Source organism: Cavia porcellus, unplaced genomic scaffold, assembly GCF_034190915.1.
Source record: "Cavia porcellus strain 051 isolate PalLab524CR breed Dunkin Hartley unplaced genomic scaffold, mCavPor4.1 scaffold_1, whole genome shotgun sequence".
NCBI lineage: Eukaryota > Metazoa > Chordata > Mammalia > Rodentia > Caviidae > Cavia > Cavia porcellus.
Genome location: NW_026947484.1, coordinates 187,254,677 through 187,276,394, shown reverse-complemented (window position 1 = coordinate 187,276,394; position 21,718 = coordinate 187,254,677). Strand labels below are relative to the sequence as shown.

The window sequence follows — 21,718 nt, the reverse complement described above, 5'->3', positions numbered from 1 at the left end:
TATGGCAAATGCTTTGAGAGTTTATAAATATATAATTATAGAGATATCATTAGAATTCATAACAAATCATGTTTCTATTATTTCCTTTTTGATTTTAAATAATGTATTTCTGGTGTATAATACGCTTAGCATTTAGAATGAAATATAAAGAATGTCTTTGCATTTGTATGTGCTTTTATAAGCATACTAACAATATTTCCAGGATAAAATTGTACGCAACCCTATAAATGAAACAAAAATAAACACTTGTATATAAGTGAGTAATTGTTCTTTTCTCTAGGTACAGGGGGGTAAATAGAAGTGCTGGGAAAGGAGAGAGAACAAAAATGAGAGATTAATAGGAAAATATTAGGTCCTAACGTACTCTTTCTGGTTAAAAAACATCTGGTCTCTTCAGTCTTCCAGTAGACAAAGCTGCTTAGAGACGGGGTAGCCAAGTTTAAGGTGCTGACGTCTGGTAAAGTAAGCGTTTCAGCAGAAAGGAGGCAAGCAGCAAGGGCTCCTAGAGGCTGGATATAAAAGTGTGGCACCCCCTTGAGGAGGAAATGTAGAAGGGGGACACAGAATGTTCTAAGATCATCTCCTAAGTGTCTAGAAGCTAGTGACAGAGGCACTAAAAATAAACAACAGTGTTTTTTTAAAAAAATGCATTTTATTCAAAGACGAAAAAGAAAAGAAGATGAAAAACTACAACAAAATTTCAAAACACGTCAGTTGGGGCAACAATGGTACAGACATTGGGCGCTGTTGTCCCCAAATCATTCTCCCAGGCACAAGGCATCTGCATTCAATTGTCTGAACAATACCAGTATAAATCTTTCTCTTCAGCAAACTCAGAGAAATCAGTACTATAACTATCTTAACTATTTTTATATACATACATACACATAAACATGTTTTTTCTTTCAACTTGTCACTAATGAAACAATATGATGTTTACACATGCGTGTCTTATTTATTTAATGAATGAGTATGTTCTCAGTGTATATCCATTTACCTATAAGTGTTCAGTTTATCATTCTTTATGGCTGAGTAGTACTCCATTGTATAAAAATACTACATCTTTTTATCCATTCCTCGGCTGATGGGCATTTGGGTTGTTTCCAAGATCTGGTTATTATAAACTGTGTTGCTGTAAACATGGGTGCACATGTATCAGTGTGCTATGATGTTTTTAATTCTTTTTTTTTTTGATGTTTTTAATTCTTTTGGGAAGATACCCAGAAGGGAAATAGCAGGTTGAATGGGATCTCCAATCCTAGGTAAACAGCAGTCTTGAAACATATGATTTCAGATACATCAGAGTTAGGGAGATAATACCTTCCTTCCACTTAGTGATTGAAAACTGACTGTATCATTTCTAAAGCAAAGAAGATACTTCAAATCTTTGGATATTCCTTACTTTATTGTGAAGCCAGACTTTACAGGAAGCAGTTTGTCTAGGAAAGTGGCAGGAACAGGACAAAGTCCAAGCATCAGGACCAGAAAGCTCCCCATTAGCTGAGCGACAGTAACTGTGGTATCTCTAACATCACTGGGGACAGGGTGCCAAGAAGTCTAAGACAAGATTCTTATAATAAACTAGTAGGAGTTGGGTCTAAGCAAATAGAAGGGTGAGCAAAGAAATGAATGAAAAACTACTCCAGTTTTCTCATTAGAAGTCACTTTATTTTTTGTATTTTTTAAATTTTAGAAAGAATAAACCAAGTAAAATAAAACAAAGCCAATCAAAATAACACAGTAAGTGACACAGGACTTCAAAACAACAGGAAGTCAACAATGGTTACCAGGATGCCTCTTCTTGTCTTCAAAATAGTTGCCCATAACTTCAAACATAGTAAAATCAAACAAAATAGAATCAGTAAAAGCAAAATAATGCATGCAGGACTTCAAAACAAGACAACAGTAATCCAAAATGGATAACCATAATATATCTTGTTATCTTTGAAACATACGCCCATGCTATGGGATACAACAAAATCAAACAAGACAAAACAGAATAAAACCCAAACAAACAAAACAATGAGAATGATACAAGATTTCAAAACAAGGTAAGGGGAATTAACAATGGCCACCACCTTCAGAAGGAGATTCCCCATAGATACTACATTGCATATTGCCATCCTCTGAATAGATGATCAGACTACCGGCTTTAGACCTGCAAAGCCAGTGAAACACGAAATAATTCAAGCATTAAGTAGTATTTTATCTCATTAGCTATCATCACAGCCTGTGTTTCTCTGAATCAGTTGCTTATGGGGGGCGGTGGCAGAGGAACGTGGGCTCTTCTTGACTCCCTGCCTGTGCACTGGAAGGGGCTGGCGTCTGGCTCTCCCCTAGTCTGCCCACACATGGTGCCAACTTACAGGAGGTCTGAACTTCTTGTTGACTTTTTGTTCTCCCCCCCAGTCTGTGAATGGCCTAACAGTCACTTTTAAACATAATTGCAAAAATAGATGAAGATATCTAATATTTAAAGAGCTAAAAATATCATTATTGCAGATTATTCATTCCTAGTGGAAGAGCCCAAGTAAGGCTAAGAGATAAACTGCACAAAGTGACACAATATTTGCCAAATCAAGCAAGAGTTAGTATCAAGAATACGTGAAGAATCCCAGTAAGAAAAAGACAAACAGCCAATTTTCAAAATTAGTAAGCGTTATAAAAAGGCTACTCACAGAAAAAGAAACAAATGGCCAATCAAACATCTCCGTGCTATTAGAAAAATACAATTCAATTTAAGATAAAACACAACTGTATTTACTAGAATCGATTGTATTATGCATGATGAAATGAACAGCTACTTTGAAGAAAAAGAGACATTATGGTATCCATTGCTGATTCTGTATTGTCATGCTGTAAAATCTAGTAATGCTTTTAATCTTTGTTCAGAGTGGCGTTAGTCTGTTTTGTATTGTTTAATTTCAACATACATGAAGGTATGGCCAGCTATTTTGAAGAGAACAAGAGACATGACAGTAGCCATTGTTGATTTTCCTATTGCCTGGTTTGGAAGGCCTGTAATGCCTTCATTACTCTGTCTTCATCAGTGTTATACTAGTTTGTTTCATATGAATTCGTTATGTGTGAAGATAGAGACAACTATTTAGAAGAAAACAAGAGATATTGTAGTAGCCGCTATAGATCTGTTGTCTTGCTTTGAAATCTGGGTCACTTGGGGCTGGGTATTTAGCTCAGCAGCATAAGTGCCTGCCTTGCAAGCAGGCAGTCGTGAGTTTGATCCCTGGTACTGATAAAAACGAAAAAGACCAAAAAAAAAAAAAAAAAAAAATCTGGGTCACTTATATTCTTTTCTTCTGATCTGCTTTGTTGTTTTGTTTTACCCTCTTTAAAATAAAGTTTTTAAAAAAATACAACTATATCAATTAGAAAGGTAAAAGTCTGACAAAGCCAAGTATAGTGAAGATGTAGAGAAACAGGAATTCTCGTGTGTTACTTGTGGGAATACCGTTTGGAGAGAAGTTTCAGAAATTCTTACACATTTACCAGGATATATGTATAAGAAAACTCATCATAGTGCTATTCGTAATAGTCAAAATGAGAAATGTGCTAAATATCCTTTTGGAGAAGAATAAACATTATTTGCATGTAATAGAATATTTGCTTCCACAAAAATGTATAAGCCAAAGCATTTTGGTTAAATCTTTAAAACTGCTTTGAGTAAAAGATAGTCAGTGACTCATACAGAACCATTTTATAAAGATTAAGAACTTGTAAAGCAATGTCATATAACTTGCAGATGGATATAAAGGGTGAAGTAAAAGTACTGAAAATCATTGGAATGATAGACACACAACTGATGATGCAGTCTCCCAAGAGGAAGAAGTAGTCACTGGGAACCCAGAAAGCGTTAGCTGTGTCTGTCTGGCTTCTTTTTATTCACTGCTGGAAACTGAGTCTTGAATCCAGTGCCTTCACACAGGGCACGTCTCCAGCCACCCCACCCCTTTTGTTTGAGTCGGGCTCTTGGTAAGTTGTTCAGGATGGGCTCAAATTTGTAACACTCCTATTCAGTGTCTTAGAGTGCTGGGATTAAAAGCATATCCCACCATACTCAGCTTGCTGATTGCTTTTTTTTTTTTTTTTTTTTTTTTTTTTTTTTGGTCTTTTTCCTTTTTATCGGTACCAGGGATCGAACTCAGGACTGCCTGCTTGCAAGGCAGGTGCTTATGCCGCTGAGCTAAATCCCCAGCCCAGCTTGTTGATTGCTTAAAAATGAAAAAATAAATAGCAAACGCTAGAAATATTTTTCTCAAAAGCCCCATAAAGTTGTTTTAAAAAATTAAGTAACTATATACTTTTTCTTAATTCATCATAAGAAAACTGGACAGGCAAAACTATAAATTTTAAATTGACAGGAGGAGCCAACATGTTTCTCAGATTCATTTCAAGTGCTGTTCTCCAAGTCAAAAGTCTTTTTCATTCTCTTTCAAAGATTTTGACCTTTTCATACACTGGGGGAAATCCAGTGTCATAATCATTCATGTGATTCACACCACAGAAAACTTTAGTAATTACGAGAAAATTAAGATGAGAATTATGACTAAAGAAAAACCAAGAGCAGTCCATTCATACACTGTGTCAGGGACAATTGGTAACACTTTCACTTTGCAGAGGCCCAAAGAAGCAGCTCTATCAGAGTAATGTCCTTTCAGTGACTATGTAAAGACCTGCCTGCAACTTCAGCTCTCTTATGTTTGCTTACCTGCCATCAAAGTTTTCTCCTTCACACTTACATTATTTCCTTCCCAGTCAGAAATTATAAAAGCAGATCCCAAAACAAGCATTCCTCAACTACGGACCGGTGTCTGTGTGGCCCCAAGAGTTGGTACTAATCACATCCAAATCCTGCCCCAGCATGGGCACTGTGAGAATGTTCCTGACAACCAAACAATTCCTCATTCCAATACTGAACCAAGTGTTGAGACTTTTGTTTATTTTTGTATGGGGGGAGGCTGTATGGTAGCAAAGTTGCCTAAAACAGCCTACTCATGGGGTCAAAACACCTGCAGATGATTGACGGACAAGCTTGCCACCCAGTCTCTGAGCTAAGGTCTTTCTTTTCCACGGACACAGGAAATACTCTCCTAACTATTCAAACCCCAGGCCTTGTTCATGCTTGGGCTAACGCTCTACCATGGAACAGCCACTCCAACCCTACTCTTGTCTTTAGCTTTCTAGGTTTTGTCCCTTCCATTTATACCCAGAGGTTGAATTTGCATATGTAAGGAGGGTGCCCTTTGTCCAAGTGAATTATATTGTTTCTAGCCCCAGCTGTCATAGATAATAAAAGATCCGTGTCCTTCAAAATGCAAAAAGGCAAACTTCAAATTAGCTGACCTCTCCTCAGGGTTCCAACCAAATTCCCATTGATTGTGCCTCTGTTGGTCCTAGAGCTCACAATCTGTAGGAAAGACACAGACCTGATGAAATAAAATACCCGATGCCCAAAATTAGGGGTTTATTTAGCTCACAGTTTGTAGACATTTCGGTCTATAACCAGCTGGCTCCGAGGCAGGGTAGGATTGCACAGGGCAACAGCTCAAGGCGGCAGAAGACAGCAAAAGCAGCCAGAGCAAAAAATGAAGGAGGGAGGAGCAAGCCTCTTGTTCTCACTTGCATTGTAAGCAGGCTACCTGCCCTAGGGCAAAACACCATTCTCCCATCTCCTCTTCTGCCTCCTGCACAGGATGAGGACATTTACAAAGTGAGGCCCTGGCCCCCTGCTGAGTCCCTTGGTTAAACTCCTAAACTTCGCAAGTTGACACTGTATCAACCGTGACAAACTCTTTCTCAATGTAAGAAAAAAATGGGAAATCCATTCTTTACATCATTCCAACTGTTTTTGCTTTTACTTGTCCCTGTGTTTCTCTCCTTAATGACTAGCTGAACTATAAATATTGCAAACAAATCTATCTACCTGCCCTTCATTGTGGGCCATTCTTGATTTCATCTATGTTTCTTTCCCACTTCCATATTGAAATAGTGGGAGGAATAACAGTGACAAACATTTGCTGAGCATTTGCTTTGTTCACTGTAATGAATACTTTACACATTTTATCTATCTCATCTCACATGCATAATAATTTCATAATAATCCTACTGAAAATTCCTGCTTTACAGATGAGGAAATGGAAGTACAGAAAAGTACAAACATTTATTTAACCTGTAAATGTTTGCTATTATACTTCCTTGAGGGGAAAGATAAAAATCTATGTTAAAAGACTGTAATAAAAGCAAAGTGCAGTGCAAACATGGTGCTGTCGCCTGCTTCATAACAGGGCTTGGTGAATGTTTGTTGAGTGAATGATTGAGTAAACATTGCTGGTGTGTACCATGTTTTGTGAAGGGAGAGTCCCTAGAATAATGTGAACTGTAAACACCCCAGGCAGTGTGTGGATAACTCAGTACTGCCTCCCACACACACGCCAGTCTGTTTCTTCCTATTTCGTCTAATTTTACAATCAAAAGGACTGTCTGATTGAATAGCTCTAAAAGGTCATGATGAATTATTCTGTAATATTTGAAATGTTATGCTCGGAAAGGTCAAACCTTATTTTTCCGTATGAAGTATCATAGATTTGTCTCTCCTGGGCGCGAGTTCTTTTTTTTTTTTTGAAGGAAGTATGGCAAGAAATTTAGAGCAGGGTGCCCTCTTGAGGAAATTTTAGCACCCTGACATGGAAAAAATACCAGGTAAATAATGTACACAACTCACGAAACACATAAATGAAATACTTAAAAGTGACAAACGACCAAATACCACTTATTTGAACACTAATGTTCTGAACTATGTAATCTAATTAATATGGCAATTGTAAATAAAAAATTTTAAATGAAAACAAAAATTTCTGGGAGTTACTCTTTATATTCTGTCCTTCCTGTAACTTATTTATATTTATTAAGCACCTGTTTTGTGACCACTGTGTTCGCTTGACACACTGTGTACTATGTGCACATGCCTTCGTGGAGCTTTTCTTGTCTAACATGGACAGTCTTGGGGTTCTGCCTCTTAACCTATCATCTCTCCTTTTCTCTGCCCCGCCCCTGGACCTAGCTCTTCCAGGCTTGGCTGTGAGGACAAGCTGGCAATTTCCCGCCCCCCTGTGCACTGCATTGCTGCCCCAGGGTTGCCCTGCGGCCTCACATCTTTTCTGGGAATCATCTGCTTGATTAACAAATGTCTTCTTTGCTGATTCTGATAGCTCCTGAAGAGTGTCTGAGAAGATGGAAAAGACAAAAGCCCTGGCTGCTGCTGTGCTTTGAGTGAGAGAGAAGCAGACAGTTTTAGGCAAAGAACTTGATCATGCAGTACTTTGACGTGGAAATACCTGTGGCAGGAGGCGGGAGGAGGCTTTCCACCAGAACTGAAAGAAAGAATTAGAGCTTAGAAAAGAGCCCTGAAGAACTATTTTTAGAGAGTTTTGTTTTGTTTCAAAGCTCTCCTGGGACGCAATGGTCGGTCAGGTCCTCATTGCATTGTCTAGGTCTTACATTAAAGCTTCTTTCTCTACATTGGAAGATCTGTTGCTCTACATGAAAGTACACAGAAGCCTCTTGATGACTTCCAGACTGGAGTCATGGCCATTGGAGTCCAGGATATAAACTGTGCATAAGCATTTCTCCTTTAGTTCTCTATGTTAACAGCTCTCTTCAAGAAAACTAACCTCCATATTGAACAGGGGACCCCAAACAAGATATTTCACTCCTTTGCATCTCAATTCCCTTACCTCTGAATTTGGGGTGTAATATTTCTGCGCACTTCACAAGGCCATTATAATGTATCTGTCAAAATATGCTGAAAACAATACATCCACCTATTCTTACTAGGTAGAAATTTGGAAAATACCCTAAAAACTATAAAATGTACAGACTCCTTTGATCAGCAGTTGGGTTCTTGATAATTTATTCTTATGAAAAATCTGTGTGAAAAATGTGTACATTAAAGCATTTTTCTATAATAGAAAACAGTGGAAACATTCCAAATATTTAGCATTATCAGACTAGATAACTAAAATGTGTTGCCTTAGCCCAATAAAATATTGATCAACCACTGTGTAAATTATATTTGTGTTAGCAAATGTTTGGGAAAGAAACCTACAAAAAGCATTATTATCTTAGTTTAGTGGTTTTTGGAAGCATTTTTTCTTTGATTTATTTCTCTGAATGTTATACAAAATTATTAAAATACTTGAAATATTTTAAAATTTAAAAATGACTGCAAAGTAAATTCTCTGTCTCCCTCTCCCTCCCACCTGCCCTCTGTTTCCCCTCTTCCACTCCCTCTCCATATTTAGGGAAATTACCGATTCATGAAACTTTTACTTACACGTAGAGCAAACTGGATGCAAAAGGATCTCGAAGAGATGACTCCTTTGCACTTGGCCACCCGGCACAAGAGCCCTAAGTGTTTGGCGCTTCTGCTGAAGTTTATGGCCCCAGGCGAAGTGGACACACAGGACAAAAACAAGGTAATGCGTGACCAACACGGAGGACAAAAGAGACAGAACGGGGGCTTCTTCCTGACAGGCGTAACCTCGAGTAAGAATGTCTGCCTCCGTGCCCTCTTGTTCTGTGTCCTAAGCCAGCTACTTAACTCCTCAGTATTTCCCATAAGTGAAGTAAAAAGGGTATAGTATCCTTGAAGATAAAATGAGGTTTATATACAAATTGCTTAACACAATACCTAGCACACAGTACATCCTCCATGTATGGTAGCCGGAAAATAATTCTTAGCTTCATGTCAGGTCTAACATCTGCTCTAGCACTCTGTTCTAGGGTTTGTCTTCCCTGTTCCTAAATAGTCACATATTGTAACATTGGTCATTGTTTTGATTGATACTCTGGTCATTCTTTATAGGCCAAAAAGAGATGGTTGTTAGTGAGCAAAGAGCAAAAATCCTTTTCCTTTCTGCCAAGTCCTTGTTAAGTCTTGTTAAGTCCAATCACCCCATGTAATTAAAATTCCTGTCATTAAGTCCACTGGGTTTATATTGAATACTCTTCTCCCTCTCATAGTGTTCTTTATATAGTTCTCAAAACTTGCTTAATAGAGTTCTGAGATCAACTTACTTTACCAGCACTAGATATTAATATTATTCCTGCCTCATGGCATCTGTATTGCTAATATTTCACTGAAAAAAGCACTTGGCTCAATAAGCAAAGACCCTTAACACTTAAAAAGTTTCTCATGTCTTCAAGCTTTCTACTACCCCCTGCCCAGCACAGTCTAGGCACTACCTGTTGTCTTCTTGTGCCTATTACTGAACAAGGATGGGCAGTGATGCACTTATTTTGTCCAGGAAGGCGAAGACAAAGAGAACAAGGCAAGACAAGCCTAAAGAAGCAACTTTGGAGCTATTCGTGGTAGAGGATCAGTTTTTTAAAATTTCTAATCTGTTATAGTTTAGTTGTTTTATAACACGCATGTATAACCAAAAATCAACTTTTAATGTAACTTGAACATTCATTTCTCAAAAAAGATATAGAAATGGTCAAGAATGATGTGAAATGTGCCCAACATTATCACCATTCTAGAAATGCAAATCAAACCCCAATGATTTCTTCATAACCTTTATGACGTGTTATCTTGAAAACAGAAAATAACAACTGTTGGAAGGGTGTGGAGAAATTTAAACTCTTATGCCTTAGTAGGGGAAGTAAAACATTAAATATAGAATTACCATGAGCCAACAGTTCTACTTTTGGGTATATACCCAAAAGAACTGAAATCGGGAACTCAGACATGCATCTGTATATTCATGTTTGATACAGAATTATTCACAATAGCTTAAGGATGCAGACAGTTCAAATGCCCATGAATGGATAACTGGGTAATCAAAATGTAATACCTACTTCTAGCTACACTGTTGACTATTATTCAGCTCTAAAAAGGAATAACGTATGCTACAGAACAGATTATTAATCACCATGCTAAGTGAAATAAGTCAAACTCAAAAGACAAATATTGTATGGTTCTGTTAGAATAGCAGAATTCAGTGAGACAGGAAGTAGAGCGAGGGTTTCCAGCAACTAGAAAAAGGCGGAATTAACACTATTAAACGGGAAGTTTGGGAAGATGAAAAATTCTGGAGATGAATGGTAGTGACAATTGCACAATAATATGAATGTATCTAATGCTACTGCACTATATACTTTAAAACAGATAAAATGGTAAATTTTATATTTTGCGTATTTTTCCTCAGTTAAAAAAAGAATTGCTAGATAAATAAAAAACAAAGATGTAGAAATAAAACCAAAACTTTTTATTATTAGGCTGAACACATATTTCAGTAAATATAATTAGAATAAACAACACAAAAAAGGAATTACAGAAATTATATTGTTTATTGAAAATAGGCAATTAATTGCTATTATACTTGTGATTTTATTGTGTTCTGCAGTTGCTACTAAATAAAAGTAATGAGTTAAATAATGACTTCATATTATAGAGACTTTTTTAATGAATACCATCTGGGCCACATTTTAGTTTTTAATATGACAATGAGCTTGGATCCTGCTTTTTATTTAATTCTGTATTGATGAGCTGGGGGTTTAGCTCAGTGGCATTAGCGCCTGCCTGGCAATCACAAGGTCATGAATTCAATCCCCGTCACCAAAACAATAAAATAAAATAATAAATAAATAAATAGATTGGATCGATGGTTATGCTACTTGTTTTCCCTTAATAATTCTCTCAGTAAGGAAAACAGTCTTATAGAAGTATTTCATGAGTGGTTTTCCTGGCAACTTCCACAAGTTCAAGGCAATCATTTTAAGCTTTCGTTTGAAATCAAGTACTGCTGTGTTTTCAGCATGTATGTTTTCATCAGTAATTAGGTCTAATATTTATCCTATAAAATGATAACTAAGTATAAATTTATCTTTTGATATAAGGAATGGATTCCAGAGCTGCAAATTTCCTGTGCATGTATCTTTTTTTAATAGACACTAATGTTGAAATCATCTGTCAAATTTTTTTTTTTTTTTTTTTTTTTTTTTTGGTACGGGGTATCGAACTCACAACCTTGTGCTTGCCAGGCACTGCAGTCGCCATGCTGCTGAGCTACATCCCCGGCCCTCATCTGTCAAATTCTAAGGTGACTGGTGATAACCAGATGTGCACTATCAAGATTACCAATTATTTCACTGACAACTATTCATAAACTACTGGGCTGCTCTTATCTTACTTTTTATTACTATTATTATACTTGAACTGACTCTTGATGAAGAGTACAGACCCTGGAGTCTGACTGCCTGGGTTAGAAATCTCAGTACACATATTATCTCCTTAAAAATTATTCATCCTTCTTTTGTTAGTTTACCTCATCAGTCGTATGCAAATGATAGAGTACTCATCTCCCAGAGATCCGATGATGACCATGTCATGCAAACTACATACAACAATGCCTATCACAATGAAAGTGTGGGGGAAGTTACTTCTTGTTTTGCTCTGCTTGTAAGTGCCACCCTCTCCACCTTGCAGCAAACAGCTCTGCACTGGAGTGCTTACTACAACAACCCTGAGCACGTGAAGCTGCTGATCAAGCATGATTCCAACATTGGGATTCCTGACGTGGAAGGCAAGATCCCACTGCACTGGGCAGCCAATCATAAAGACCCAAGTGCTGTGCACACAGTGAGATGCATCCTCGTGAGTAGAATGGTGGTCTGGACCTAAACAGCCTTAAAAAAAATGTGCACTATCCAACATGTAAAAAAGCATGTGTGTGACATACAAACACGTTTGAACCAAAGGATACAACAGATATGTGGCCCCATCTCCCCAAAACTGAAATACTTCCTTACCACTATTTAGCAACACCTGGCATCCACTCCCTCACACACTGTCTTTCCTCTCCTCCGATCAAATGCCTTCCTGATTTTATTCTTCTAATTCTCCTACATTGTTTTATACTCACTTTATTAAATAATGACTAGATATAAGTGAATATCAGGATATGGACACAACAAACTCACACCCTCAGTCCTGAGTTTAAGAAAACGAACATCACCATCGCACCACTGAAGCCTTTAGGTTGAATACCCCTGTCCTCTCCATCCTCACAGGCAAAGACCATCCTCAATTTCATGTTTTTCATTGACTGATTTTCAGTAGTTTGACCTCAGATATTTGTATCCATAAACAATATACTGTTTCAGTTTTAACTTTTTTTAATTTTGTATACACAGATTCATATTGCAGGTATTCTTTTTTTTTTTTTTTTTGCCACCATTGTTACTGGAGATATTGCAGGTATTCTTTTGGAATGTGCTTTTCTTTTTTTTTTTTTTTTTTTTGTCTTTTTCCTTTTTATTGGTACCAGGGATCGAACTCACGACTGCCTGCTTGCAAGGTAGGCACTTATGCCGCTGAGCTAAATCCCCAGCTGGAATGTGCTTTTCTTGTTCAATCTTATGCTTGTGATTTTTCCTACATTACTGTATGTAACTACAATGTGTCAATCTTTACTGTCACATAGCATTTATTATTATTTATTCTGCTAATCAGAGATATTTTAACTATTTTCAGATTTTTGTTTTTTATAAACAGTGCTACTTTTGAGCACTTTTGAACATATGCAGGGCATATATTTAACTGGTTATTGCAGGTATGAAGGAATACAACATTTTTTGTTATTGCTGTTAATTGATTGTATACCTAACCAGTTTAGTAAATTACTTATTAATTTAGAATATTCATAAGGAGATTAATGGAGGTTTTCTAATCACTCTGTCCCAATTTACAGCTTTACATGCTATGGTAGTCTAACATTTAATTTTGTTTTCAATATGCAAGTTAGACTTTTGAGACACAAACTAGATTTTAAAGTTATTCTTTCATATACATTGATTATTTTATTTGTGTGCTCACAGATATCTTTGCTTTCCACTTCTTGAAATTCAAGCTCTCCTTCTAGAGTTACTGTTTTTAAGAACTTCTGTTCTTTATATAGCTCTGTTGGTGTTAAGTGGTTTTAGTTGCTAAAAATGTCTGTTTTTCAATCTGTCTCGTGAAAAAATAGATTTCCTGTGTACACATTTCTACGTAGTCCCTTTTCTCAACTTTTTCAGGGTATTATTCTGTTGCTTGCTGCCTACTATTATTACTCAAGGAGTGTGTTTTTGTCTAATTGCCATTGTTTTATGGATTATCTGTCTTTGCACTTAGACTGTTTTTTAAATTCTCCTCTTTGGCATATTACACTGTGTCTAGGTATGACCTTTGTTAAAAAATACTGTTTGGTTTGGTAGCATATGTCTATAATCCCAGCTCTCAGGAGGCTGGGAAAGGAAACTGTGAGTTTGAGAGCAAAGTGGGTTACATAAGATTTCCCCTGCCATCCTGAATTATGTAGTTGGATCCTGTAGGCAAAAAGCAAATACAAAAATCCTGTTTGGAAAAAAAAATCCTATTTGGTGTATATATTATGAGTACAGTATCTCAGTTCTGGAAAATACATAACTACCTCTTTAAATACTGTTTATCCTTCATTCTCCCTACTCTGGCCTTAACGCATCCAATTATATGTATTTTAAACCTTTTCTTTTTCCTGTCCAGGTTTCTGAACTTCCTTTTATCTGTCTTCTAGTTTACTAACTCTTTCTCCAGCCAAGTTTAATCAGTTGTTTACCCTTGCTACTGAATGTTTAATATGTTACTATATTTTTCACTTCTAAAACTTCTATTTGTTCTTTCTAAATCTACTGTATCATTATGATAGCTTACCTTCCTTTCTATTTCATTTTTATCTTCTTGCATATGTAATAGGTTGTTATTTTATATTCCTTAGGTGTTAATTTCAGTACCTGAAGTCAATGGAGAGCAATCTGTGCTCATATTATCCTTCTACCCTCTGATTTGTCCTTACTTCCTCTTGTGTAAACACGCCTGACTCAAGGGCCTAAATTATACTTCAAAAAATAAAATAAAATACACTTGCTTACTGCAGAAGAACCTCTAAATCTGATAGGACACTTTAGAGAGTTCTCAAATTGAAGCTGAATCCAGCTTTGGCTTTGGGTATGACCAAACCTGCAAAGGAACATTACCTTGGGTGAGGTAACTTTCCAGCCAAAGTAATTTCAGAAAGCAAACAGGTAAAGGTCATTGCCTGAGGGGGTAAGGCCTTACTTCCATCTTGAAGGAGGACCAAAGTGTTATGTCTCCTACAAAGATCCAGCAGAAAAACAGACTGTCACTTTATAAAGAAATAACACTGAATCACAAATAAACATATTAAAAATGTAAGATTTCAACCTCATTCATAAAAGAATTACAAATTAAAACATCAATGAAATGTCTTTTGCATTTCTAAGTGGGAAAATGTAGCAAGCTTGATAATACCAAGTAATTAATTTGTGCTGGCATGTGGGCAAATAAAAGCCTTTACACATTGTCATGGGTGTGTTAATTGGTACAACCATTTGGAGAGCTATTTGACAGTGTTTAATAGAAAATGCAGATATCCATCAACTCAGCAATTCTTCTTTTGGTATCCAACCAAAAGAAAAATCTCACACATATGCTATAAGAGGCAGGTATAGGGAACATACTTTTTACAATCATTTGAAAAAATATTTTTTGAAAAAATATACAAATAACCTAACTGTCCCTCAGTAGAAGGGATAACTACATCATGATTTATTGATGCAGTTCAGCAAATGAACTGGTGTCAACATAGACAGCCACAAGTATAGTGTGGAAAGAAAAAGTTGTCAAAGGATGTACATGTGTACTGCCACAATGTACATGTCACATATATACATTGCATATGTAAGTATACACCTATTGGTACATATTTATTCTGTACAGATGTGTACATATGTACAAAAGTACAAAACACAGCTTTAGCTGAATCTTTAACAGATACAAAAATTCATTAGGCAAGACGTTACCTTTTGAATATATTCAGTACCTGGGAGTTGTTACATTTTCTGTGCTTTTTAGAGTGAAATATGAAAATAAATTTTTAAAGATTTACACTGTATACTTTTCCTGGAGTTATGAGTTTATTTGTGCTCATAGAGAATGTAGAGGTTTTGTTTTGAAAACTTCTGTCAGTATTTATGCTGTTTAAATTTATCGAGGATTCCACACATGTGTGATGTCTGGTTCCTTCAAAACAGGACGCTGCTCCAACAGAGTCTTTGCTGAACTGGCAGGACTACGAGGGCCGCACACCTCTTCACTTTGCAGTCGCTGATGGAAATGTGACAGTGGTTGATGTCCTCACCTCATATGAAAGCTGCAACATAACGTCCTACGATAACTTATTTCGAACCCCGCTTCACTGGGCAGCTTTACTAGGTAAGCTGGCTGTCAATAAAGAGTCACCCCAGGACGATGCATGCACGTAGAATTTCTGTACTTTCTCTTTTCCTGTTGCTTTTTATCTCCTCTGTAATTAATTTTAAGTGGTACATTGGATGATTTTATGAACTAACTCCCCCGACTGTATGCTTCATTTTTAGTAATATAAAGTTATTCTCTGTTAGCTTGGTGTGAGGATAGACACGTGTAATTCCAGTACTCAGGAGGCTGAGGCAAGAGGATCGCCACCAGCTCCAGGCTGACCCGAGTTATGCAATCGGTTTAAGGTCAATCTGACAGTGAGACCTTGTCTCTAAATAAGTAAATAAAATTTTAAAAGTTACTCTATTTAAAATTAGTTTTAATTTCAAGATGTTTTAACTTTTCTTATAAAATGAATGACAATTTATTGACATCTTGTAACGTAAACCTCTTTTCATAGTCACTGGCTTTGTGTGAGGGGAAGGGAGCTTCAATTTTTGTACTAATATCATATTTTGGTTTTTCACAATATTTGCTTTTTACTTAACGTTTTTGAGTGTCACATTTTAGAAGGAAGACCATTTATTATGTATATGCTATATATAGATAGGTGTTAAATATTTTTTGAAGAGGGTATCATTTAAAAGACTTTCTTTTAGTGAAGATGTTCTACCTATTCATTAATAGTATTGTTAAAAGATAAATAAATTGAGCTGTGAATGGTGACTCATGACTGTAATCCCAGCATGTGGGAGGCTAACGCAGGAGGATCATTGCAAGTTTGAAACCAGCCTGGGCTACAAATTGAGCTTAAGGCCAACGTGAACTGTATAGCGAGACCCTGTCTCAAAAAGACCAAAAAAAATAAAAGGGTAAATCAATGGGTTTTTTTTTTTTCTGTTGTTTAGCTATTATTAGTTTTTTCAGAGAATTTTTCTTAATTTTTTCCCTTTGTTTTCTGCTTTGGGTATATAGATTAGCTTTGTTGTTATTTTTTAGTTTTGAATTGCCCAATATTTTAGAATGTATTAGTGATTATTTTTAAATTTATCAAGAGCATTTTAAGCCTGAGGCAAGTCAAAAGCAATACTTGATGTATTGACTCCCTCACAAAGAATTTTAGCACAATTTCTTATAATTTTATTATTTGTTAAAATACTAAGTATGACCTTGATCTTAATTTTAAAGTTACACATTGTGTTTTTTGATTTTTATACTTGCAATCAGTTTTTATGGTCAAATTTTAAATTATTATTTAGACTTCATTTTAATGTGTGGTTGCATGCAGTTGCTTTTCTTTCCTTTACAATGTGGGCATAGTTGCTAAATGTGTCTCCACATCACTAAATCAACTCTTTATCTACAAACTTTCTTTCGGGGATTGTAATTTAGATAGTGTTTTCATTTCCTCTGTCATATGCTTTATATCTCATCTTACCTCCTTCTGCTCCCTCTCCTGGCAGCTGTGTCCTCTTAGGGCATTCTCTCTGTTTCATAGAGGCCATCTCTCTTTGCACTAAGTTGAAGATGCCAGCTTCCTGAATTTTTCCTCTGGAGCCTTCTTTTCTGAGGTACGCGCTTTTCTTTCTGATACTGTGCCTTTTTCCCTGTCGTAGAGTATGTCTGTCTATGACCTTCACAGAAGTCTTTTTATTCAAACAAGATGAGATGTATTTCAATGAACCGTGGGACACAGGCTGCCTCTACGCCTGTGTCTGTGTTGTGGAGACTCCACTTTAACCTATTGTGAAAAGTGAGCAGAGGAGCAGAGTGCTCTCCAAATTCTGTCACTCACATGTCCTTACTCTGCTGGGCCGCATCTTCTTTGCCGGCTGGCTCCCTGACTACCCTGTCATAACAGATAGATACTGTTACTAGTGTCATTTATTCTTTGATCTTTTCTGCAGCTCTGTAGAAATCACTTCTTTCAGACTGTGCTGCAGAGGGTTGTACCACCTCGTCACACTTGCCCCCTTGTTTTGTGGGATTTAAAATCTCTGTCTGGAAGTTGAAGGACAAAGAGAAACTAGCGTGAATGGTCAGGAGACTCAGAAACAGAAAGGACTGCATTATCATTTGTCCACCTGAGTAATGAGCGGGGACGCCTGTGTAATTCCGCTTGCTTGGGCCGTGGACCCTTGAGACAGGGGACAGCGAAGCCTAAGAGGACCTGAATCTGAAGCACCTCCCTCCTTTGCTGCAGGATGTTTTCCAGAGTGGAGCAGGGAAGACAGCGAGGTGATACCTAATAGAGCTTATTTTTATTCAGTATGGCAGTTACATGCAGGGCATTTCCTTCTCAATGGAAACTAAATTTTCAGCGTTGTTAGTTTGCATCTCTGTTCTGCCCATCGTAGGCTGGTGAGAAATTAGGAGAGAGTTCCCAGGGGCTGCCGTTCAGAAACCATGCTGAGTGCTGTCCTGTACGCTCGTTTTCTTACCCTCTTCCTTCTAAGTCGATTATGAATTACTTAAGGTTCTTTATATGTGAGAACTGCCTTGTCACATCTGTTTCCAGGCCATGCACAGATTGTTCATCTCCTTTTAGAAAGAAATAAGTCTGGAACTATCCCATCTGACAGCCAAGGAGCAACACCCCTGCACTATGCAGCCCAGAGCAACTTTGCGGTAAGTAAATTACGACAATCCTTTGTCCTTAATAAAACTATTATATTAACATAATTTTAGATTCATATGCAGCTGCAAGGAAATTACAGCGACACCCCATGTGCCCTTTACCCATTGTGGCCGTGTGGTAACGTCTAAAACAAGGTGATAAACAAGAGGCTGACACTGACTTTATTAGCATTTTACCACTTTTAAGAACACTCATTTGTCTATACTGGTATAGCAGTTATGTTTAAATAATGGTCCATAGTATTGGTTCTGACTCAGAGGCAAGTGATACTCAGTGTTTGTAAAGCTGTTAGGCACACAGTAAGTTTTATCAGTTTCTATTTTAATGCTCAGTGTAATTTCTGTTTTATGGTAAGGGTATCTCATCTCTTTGTTGCTTCTGTAGCATTAACTATGTCGCAGTGTTCAGCAGTCTGTAATTGTTCTGGAACTGGAAAAACCTGGATGGAAGCTTGACAGTGTGGTTGGCTAGCTTGACCTTACACAAGATGCTTAACGTCTCAGAGTCTTGGTTTCTTCGTATGTGAAATAAGGATAATTACACCTTTTCTTTGTGATTATTTTAAAGGTGAAAGTTATGATAGATAGATGCCTACTGTAGTTGCTGGGATAGAGGAGATACTCAAGAACTAAATGTATTCTGATCATTATTGGTGATAATTATGTGTTTTATAATTTAAGAAAGCAAATATGAGTTTTCATTTCTAGAAGCAGTGAATGTTGAATACTGAGTATTGAATATTGAATATATAACACTTCTCCTCTTATAGCTCTTTATATTTACAAAGCTCTTTCTTGTCTGTTGTGTCCTGACCCATCAAGCAGTGGCCTCATAGTCCTTGACTAGTTCAGCTTCTGAACATGGATGGCCCCCAAAAACCAGAGGCTCATGCAAAGAGGCCTGCATGCAGTCAAGCATCCCAGTTCACATGTGTGTGCAGTGATACCCTTGGTTTCACTAAATTATAATAATATTGTCAGTATCACAGTGGATGTCGGACTGCTTGACCTGTCCAGGTGTTTTGTTGAGTTCTCAGTTGCTAAAATATCTCAATTTCACACCCTTCTTAGTCTCTGATTCCAGAACAAATATATGTCTGGTCCTTGCTTCTTGACATTCCCAAAAGTTTATTCAATTTGTAACCTAGAATTTTGGCAAACTATTAACTTTTATTATCTCCCAACAGCTCAGAAGAATAAAAGTAAACATTTGAGGAGGAATTCTTTTGTACTAAAAATAGATAAAATTTCCAGGTTTATCCAGGTTAGTCAATGTATGGAAATCAGAACTAAATCCATATTCAGCATAAGCCTATCACTTAGGTCATTTCACACGATCCACAGATGTTTTTAAGAACCAAGATTCCAACAGGTTGAATGACTTGCTCATGATCTGGCAAGTTTTAGATGCCAAGTTTAATAAATGAACAGATATCACTAATTAAATAACTGTATTAAGAAAGAATTATAGGGTGCTGTGGATATTTAAGCAAAGAAAGATTTGCTTTAGATAATCTTCAGAGTTGATTTTCAGAAATCAGCTCCAGAGTTGATTTTTATAATGATGCAAATTTTCTTAATTCAATTTCAAGCCCTATGATCCCTCTGACCTCTTAACTCATAAGAAGATTCAGCACTCTTTGAAAAACATGAAACAAACCAAAAAAAACTCCTATAAATACTTGTCATTAAGAAAAATATTCTCAAAGAAATATTTGCAAATTAATGAAAGAAAACAAACCAAAAAAGTCGACTTTTAAAATTCTTTTCTGTAGTCAAATATGCTTAGTGAGAATCCACATGAGATCCTAAGGGCACTCAGCTATTATACCTTAGCAGGTAATCACACAGTTTTAAGATGAGGAAATAGTGTATGACACAGTGGAAAAAAAGTGCTGTCATTTAGTGTTGGATTCTGCTTCTGTGTCTACCATTAATATTTGTATGACCTTGAACCTAAATTTCTTCATCTATAAAATGAATGAGCCCTTAAATTTATCCTTTATTTTCATACTGTTCTTTTATTCTATTCTTTTTATATTAGTATTTTATACATTTTTAGTCAGCTCACAGCCTCCAGAAATCTCTTTCTGAAACTACTTTGCATTCACTTAAGCAAGCTTTTTGTTCTTCCTTAAAATTTGTAAGAATCTGAGTTGTGAGAAAAGAGGCAATTTAAAATGATGGACTGTGAACCCCCTTTAAAATTGCCACATGCAATCAGGATTGTCAAGGATCCTAATTTTTGTGTGATTCCACAGGAAGGACATTTGCATAGTGATAAATATTTTATTAAACACTGCATTTCTTAGCAACCATCGATCATGATTCAATAAATATATTATCCATCTTTTAAAATTTTAGTAACAAAACAGACTCCAAGACAATATATTTAGCTTCTTTGGAGGCGCACTTAATTATATGGCTCTCTGCCTGTGAAATACCCAGGAATACATACACTTTAATGTTGCCCATTACATAAATACTTCTGAGTCTTTCAATTGTCACCACCCCTAACAGTGGCCTCAAAGTTTTCAAGCTTGATTGAAGATGATCATTCTCAATTTTGAGGTTGTTGAATGAGGGAGCTAGATTTTGCTTTTGAAGGGTTGTGGAAACTAAAACTCATACAGACAAAAAATTATTATTTTCAATAAAAGTTGTACTCTTGTAAAGATAGCTTCATTTGATGCAGAAGCAGGGGAAAATACTTTGCTTCTTACCCAAAGTCCCATATAACAGGTTTTTTGTTACCATAAAAATGCTACCTTGTCTTCTCAATTTTTTTAATGAAGTTTTCTTGCAGGAAACCGTTAAAGTATTTTTAAAACATCCTTCAGTGAAAGATGATTCAGACCTGGAAGGGAGAACATCGTTTATGTGGGCAGCAGGGAAAGGCAGTGACGACGTCCTGAGGACCATGCTGAGTTTAAAGTCTGACATCGATATTAACATGGCAGACAAATACGGAGGCACAGGTAAGAGCTGACAGACGTCCAAGTCCAGTTTGCTTTCTTCTGGGTTCCAAAGCGTGGGCTGTACTATGAGATCTGTAAAACAGTAACCTGAAAGCCTTGCTCCTAAGCTATATTGTGTGAATTTGCTCCTCATTTTTTGAATTTGCCAGGCTACCACTCTAAAGGCTTTATTCCTCCCTAATATCATAGCTAAATTAGAGTATGTTCCTAGAGCATGTTCCATGATTGGTGCCCTTTGATTTCAAACTCCTTTTAGATGATTATGAAAAGTTCTTATCACTTATCTTCATGTTAAAAAAGCACAAACTTGTATTTTAAAACTACACATATTTAGCAACTAATTATATTTAGTATTAATTAATTCGATCTTGTAAGATGTAGAATTATATTTCAGGAAGTGCACACATCTGAATGTGCTCTCCAAGCCTCCCTTACCATGCGCCTTTCTTGGTAGCAGTCGGCATCCTGAATCCCCATTCTAAAGATAACTCCTCATGCCTAGAAGCTTCACCCCTCAAGTCAGCCTGCAGAAGCACTCTTACTGCTGCTTCTTTTAATCTCTTCCTCTAATAAGAGAGCCCTTCACCTGTGGACTGGTTATTAAGAAACATACCCCTGTTTTAGCGTTGTGTCAACTTCAGAGATCTCTTCCTTGTGTCCTACACCCTAATTGCAAGCCCAAAGAAACAGGAAAAACCACACACTCGCACTGTAACACTCGATAGAATAAAAACTTCTGCCGGGCTTCATTCTCAGTGTTACGGTTTATTTGTAAAAACATCTAGGG

At 36.8% G+C, this 21,718-nt stretch overlaps 1 protein-coding gene across 6 annotated transcripts in view; it reads left to right on the top strand.

Moving 5' to 3' along the window:
- Positions 1 to 21,718, top strand: part of Invs (inversin) — a 126,853-nt gene that overhangs the window by 74,880 nt on the left and 30,255 nt on the right. Inside the window, exons 4-8 of one of the 6 annotated variants that reach the window (XM_063224579.1) lie at positions 8,319 to 8,492; positions 11,507 to 11,674; positions 15,151 to 15,331; positions 17,865 to 17,944; positions 20,760 to 20,931. In XM_063224579.1, the coding sequence (XP_063080649.1) occupies positions 8,319 to 8,492; positions 11,507 to 11,674; positions 15,151 to 15,331; positions 17,865 to 17,944; positions 20,760 to 20,931 (775 nt within the window). Of the gene's footprint in view, positions 1 to 8,318; positions 8,493 to 11,506; positions 11,675 to 15,150; positions 15,332 to 16,784; positions 16,888 to 17,834; positions 17,945 to 20,748; positions 20,932 to 21,718 lie in introns of those variants that run through there. The other 5 variants (XM_003470893.5, XM_013153592.3, XM_063224584.1 and 2 more) reach the window with 5 other exon arrangements.